This window comes from Microtus ochrogaster, chromosome 5 (assembly GCF_000317375.1).
Source record: "Microtus ochrogaster isolate Prairie Vole_2 chromosome 5, MicOch1.0, whole genome shotgun sequence".
Classification (NCBI taxonomy): domain Eukaryota; kingdom Metazoa; phylum Chordata; class Mammalia; order Rodentia; family Cricetidae; genus Microtus; species Microtus ochrogaster.
Genome location: NC_022012.1, coordinates 66,451,910 through 66,457,473, shown reverse-complemented (window position 1 = coordinate 66,457,473; position 5,564 = coordinate 66,451,910). Strand labels below are relative to the sequence as shown.

The window sequence follows — 5,564 nt, the reverse complement described above, 5'->3', positions numbered from 1 at the left end:
CCCCCCCACTCCCGCTCCTCTCCTTTTTTGAGACAGGCTGTCTTTATGTGGCCTTGGCTCTGTAACTTACTACTTAGTTGAAGCTGGCCTCAAACTCAAAGATCTGCCTACTTCCGCCCCCGTAAGTGCTGGGACTAAAGGCATGTGCCAGCATACCCAGATTTAGTACATTCTTTTGAAATCAGGTTTGACTCTGGTGGTTTTCTACTATGTGTAGATAAAACCCAAGATGTGGAACCTGGTTCCATCTCAGCCTCACCCTTTTTTGTTCCTCCCTCCCACACACTTGCTCCATAATTCTGCTCAGACATTTCTCTCTGCTTGGTCTGGTTTTTTTTTTCAGCTCTGCTGACCCTCACCTGTGCTGGTCAGTAGACCTGCAGGATCACTTAGCCTCCCTTCTGATTGCTTTAGGGGACCGGAAGGCAGTCACAGCTTGAGTGAGGATTACTTATTCTCCTGGCTGATTACTTGTCATTGCTGAAGGCTAACTATGCCCTTCTCCTGTGGGGACATTCAAGTAGAGAGAGCTTGGCAAGGATCCAGTACTCTTTCTTCTAGTCCTTTGGAGCCCACCAATAATAGGCTGCTACTTCAGTGAGCTCTGGGCACTACTGGATGTCCTTAACACCGTCTACACCTTGTAACCAGACATCTTTTAAGATTCACCATGCAGTGTGACCATTTTCTGTTACACTCATTGGTGTGACTGTTTTCTGTTACACTCATCGGAAACCTTTGGTTCCTCTAAGTCCCATGAACACGTGGGATCTACTGGATAGAAAATACTTGGGGTTTTTCCAAAGCACATTCTAGAACTCCCGTCTTACCTGTTCACGGACCTCGAGCCTTCCAGGGGATAGTAGAAGAGGGCAATTGCAGTGAAGGCGGTCTCCGTGGTGTTCGTGAGGGTTCGGGTGCAGCAGTACCACGTGAACCAGGAGCACATCTGGCAAAAAAACTAAGAAGTCAGGAGTGAGTAGAGCTGCAGTAGGAAATGGATCAGGTGTTCTGTAGAAAGCACTATTCCAGATGCTACAGAAGCTATGTCCGGGGAAATGCCTGAAAAGTAGACATGGCCAACCGCTGTTTTTATCCTGTGCCACTCACGACTCTGATAACAGATTTGCATGTCTTACTGCTAAATTGGTAGTGGTTTTGGAAGGTTCTGATGAAAAAAAAAAAAGCCGGGCAGTGATGGTACACACCTGTAATCCCAATACTTGGGAGGCAGAAGCAGGCAGATCTCTGTGAGTTCAAGACCAACCTAGTCTACAAATCGAGTTCCAGGACAGTCAGGGCTACTCAGAGAAACCCTGATTTGAAAAAACAAACAAACAAACAGAACAAAAAGGTTCTGATTTTCATGATGGAAAAGATTTTCCTTGAGGAAAGGTCTCAAAGGGGGGCTGCCATCTCTGCTACCACTTCACGTGTGCCTTTGGCAGTGCGCATAAAACATAAACACAGTTGCCATGGGGATGAGTCCGTGTCTGAATCGATTAGCAGGGACTTAGTCACTAATTTTCTTTATACAATGTAAAACACAAAACAGACCAAGGCGCTAAGAGTACTTACTGCCCTCTTAGAGGACAGGAGTTCAGGTCCCAGCACCGTGCCAGTGGCTCACAAACACCTCTAACTTCAGCTGCAGAGAATCCCACACTCTCTTCTGGCCTACATGGGCACCACATTCAGACACACAGAAAATAAAACACATCTTAAAATGTAAAGAAACATAATGTCAGCACACATAGGCCCTTCCTCCAGGTTACTAATACATCATAGTCCAGAAATGTGTTGGTGAATGGAAAGCTTGGAATTTAAAGTGTATTTTGTGATAGAAACAAAATCAGTAGATGGGCAAATGGTTCACATGGGCAGAGTGAAGTAAGGAAACCGTGGCACTACACAATCCAGTGCCCCCATTGCGGGAATAGTTTGACTGGGGGATACAAGGCAGAAGGGTCTCTGTGAATCTGAGGCCAGTCTGGTCTACATAGTGAGTTCCAGAACAGGCAGGGCTATGTAGGGAGACCCCGTCTCAAAAACGAAAGAAACACAAATAAAACAAGATGCTTTTTCAGGCCATGCCCTCCCTTATACAAGCCCAGTTCCTTCAGGCTCTCCAGCTAGAGCTGTGCTTCAGTAAAGGCCTTTCTCAGGCAATCCTCAGGGCTGGGGGGACAGCGAACATAGGCTGTAAAAGCAGCTTCCAGAATGTCCAAAGACTAAGGAAAGAGATGAGGACTCTGACAGTTTAGATGCCCAAAGGATTCCATAACCGGCTTTGGGATCCGGCCTGTCCCACTTGGGCCTGAGTCAGGAGATGACATGTACCACTCAGATTTTACTGTTCTTAATTACGGAAGAATTTCCAGGCAGTCCCAGGGACCAACAGTTTTAGGGCCCGTCTGCCCACACATGCTCTGTCAAATGTCTACAGTGTTGGGACTTACCACCCATCGGGCCACTTCCTGGTTTCCCACGTGCTTCATGAGCGAGTACAGCCTTACATCCGCTACAGCAGAGAGAAGGGCTTGGCCCAGTCTGGGAATCCAGATCTTCAGTGGGCAAAAAGAAAAGGTTTGTTGAGCACATCATCCTGGTTCATACTGAACTGCCATAAAAGCAAAATCCTAACCACCCACAGAAAGCCACCCTTCCATCTCTGTAGTCACTCAGGCGTGGGTGGTGTGTGTGGTGTATGCTTAGCTTCCCGGCTCTTACTTGCAAAGCAGCCCCTTCCCCATCTTTTGGAAAGGCTTTGCTAGGTAGCCCCAGCACCCCCAAGTATTGGGATTTACAAGTGTGAGACACCATACCCCACTTACCCATTTTTATATTTATGTATATCTTACAACACTAATATACTTTGTGATAGTCGGCACTGAACCTAGGGCCATGTGCATGTTAGACAAGTGCGCTATCACTGAGCTCCTCCTGAGCAGCTTGAAACCATTTTATTGTGTTATGATTCAATTTTAGGGCGGTGGTGGTGCACGCCTTTAATCCCAGCACTCTGGAGGCAGAGGCAGGTGAATCTCTGTGTGTTTGCATTCAAGGCCAGCTTGGTCTACAAGAGCTAGTTCCAGGACAAAGCTACAGAGAAACCGTATTTTTTTTTTTTTTTTTTTTTTTTTTTTTTTTCGAGACAGGGTTTCTCTGTAGCTTTGGAGCCTGTCCTGGAACTCCCTTTGTAGACCAGGCTGGCCTCGAACTTAAAGGCGTGCGCCACCACCGCCCGGCCGAGAAACCGTATTTTGAAAAACCAAAAAGAAAAGAAAAAAAAGCACTTGTTTAGGGCTGGAGAGATAGCTCAGAGATTAAGAGCACCGGCTTCTCTTCCAGGGGTCCTGAGTTCAATTTCTCAGCCACACATCACCAACCATCTGTGATGAGATCTGATGCCCTCTTCTGGCCTGCAGGCATACATGCAGGCAGAACACTATAGTAAGTAAATCTTTAAAAAATTTATTTTAAAGAAAGATTCTCTTTTAGAAGCATACAGTAGGTTTTGCTTTTCAGTCAAGCATTTACAGTGCTGTGTGCTGGGCATCATAGCAGGTGTCACATGCATTAGCTCATTCCTTCAACAACATCTAACATCAGCCCGCTGAGACTTGTTTAACACACAAGGAGACCAAGGCACAGAGAGGTTAGGCTATGTGCCCGAAGCTCTAGAGCCAGTTAGCATTGATGCCTGGATTCAGACCGAGGTAGACCTGATACTGCAGCCTGGGCTCTTAACAATAAAAGTTTTTAAATCCAGGGCTGGAGAGATGACTAGTGAGTACCCAAGTTCAGTTCCCAGCTCCCAGGTCAGAAAGCTCACAGACGTCCCAGTTCTAGAGCATCTGAACTTTTCTTCTGGCCTCCAGCACCAATATTTGTGTTCCAAGCACACATGAATAAATGAATCTTTTTAAAAAAAATGATTTTTTTGGAGATGGCCTCAGCCACTGCAAAGAGAGGCACAGCCCTGTGTCAAACAAGCTAATCCAGAGCCTCAGTCTTTCTAGGTGCCACATAGCACCTCAGAATTGGACTCCCTTTGGAATGCTGGGGCCTGGTTTTCCCTGACCAAAGAGAAACAGCCCAAACTCCTGGGTCCAACTTGATGACAGCCTAACAGATCCTGAGGGCTGGTGTGTACCTCAGTGGAACCTGCCAGCGTGCACCTCAAGTGGAACCTGCCGGCGTGTACCTCAGTGGAACCTGCCAGCGTGCACTTCAGTGGAACCTGCCGGCGTGCATCTCAGTGGAACCCACTGGTAGGTAGACATGTACCCCAGTGGAACTAGCTGCCGTGTATCCCAGTGGAACCTGCCAGTGTGCACCTCAGTGGAACCTGCTGGCATGCTCAAGGGCTTGGTTTGGTTCCGTCCTGCTCCTTTTCCAAAGGATCCTAAAACTGAGGGTCGGACTAGACAGACGTCTCAGGTCCCGTGCACAGCCTTCTCTTAACAGCCCCTGGTAATCCATAGCCTAGAAACTGCAGCCTTACTACATAGCACAGAGACAATACAGGTCATTAAATGTTTGTCAACACTAATTTTCTCCCCAATCCAATGAATCAAAACATCATATAAAACAGATTTTTTTTTTTTTTTTTGGTTTTTCGAGACAGGGTTTCCCTGTAGCTTTGGAGCCTGTCCTGGAACTAGCTCTGTAGACCAGGCTGGTCTCGAACTCACAGAGATCCGCCTGCCTCTGCCTCCCGAGTGCTGGGATTAAAGGCGTGCGCCACCACCGCCCGGCTCGCCATCTTTTATTTGTGTATGTTTTATGTGTGTGTGCGCACAGAGATGCTAGAGGGTGTTTGACCTCTTTCTCTGTCACATGTTGCTTTTGAGGCAGGGTCTGTTTTACAGGGTGAAGCATAACCAGGGGATAATCTTCTGTTTACCTCCTCAGAGCTAGCCTCACAGGTATTTACTTCTTTCATGGGTGCTGGGACCTGAACGCTGGTTTTTATGAAAGTGGAAAAGGGCTCTTAACCTTGAGCTAACTCTCCAGCCATTCACTTTTATCTTCTTATTTAAAATTCAGTTTATTTTTAAATATATTGAAGAATTCTACATCAGTGTCTTTGGTACAGTGGGCTTCCCGGACAAGGCTGGACTTTACCAACAATAGCCTTTTAGAAACAAATTTTCTGAGATTTGCAGTTATTATTCAATTATCATTCAGTTATTACCAACTAACTCTTGAAAAAGGAGTACATCTGGATTTAACAATTTTTGTCACTTTAATTTAAACTTACCAGCAATTGAACACTGTCTTTCCCCAAAAGATGCAGAATCTTGTAAATGCTTGCAAAGATGAGGGGGTAAGTGTAGCCCCTCAGTCTTTCTGTCCATTCCCAGGTCAGATAACCATAATTACTAATATCAAGGACCAAATAGCAAATAGTACTGAAAAATTAATTTATACCTCTTTATATAAAGCCATATGTTTTTCTTTGACAATGAAGTTTTAAAAATTTTTTTTGTTTTGATGGTGGGAACTGATCGCCAGCCTTAGACATGCTAGGCAGGTAGTGCACCGCTACAATGCACCCT

At 45.9% G+C, this 5,564-nt stretch overlaps 2 protein-coding genes across 4 annotated transcripts in view; one reads left to right on the top strand and one right to left on the bottom strand.

The window, feature by feature from the left end:
* Pigbos1 (PIGB opposite strand 1) overlaps window positions 1-5,564 on the top strand; it is a 26,137-nt gene that overhangs the window by 13,527 nt on the left and 7,046 nt on the right. The gene's annotated exons all lie outside the window — the stretch shown is intronic.
* Pigb (phosphatidylinositol glycan anchor biosynthesis class B) overlaps window positions 1-5,564 on the bottom strand; it is a 17,845-nt gene that overhangs the window by 10,751 nt on the left and 1,530 nt on the right. For all 3 annotated transcript variants that reach the window (XM_026779400.1, XM_026779401.1, XM_026779402.1), the window contains exons 3-5: window positions 5,267-5,384; window positions 2,460-2,564; window positions 831-961 (exon numbers count right to left, since the gene is read on the bottom strand). In XM_026779400.1, coding sequence (XP_026635201.1) covers window positions 831-961; window positions 2,460-2,564; window positions 5,267-5,384 — 354 coding nt within the window. The remainder of the gene's footprint in view (window positions 1-830; window positions 962-2,459; window positions 2,565-5,266; window positions 5,385-5,564) is intronic.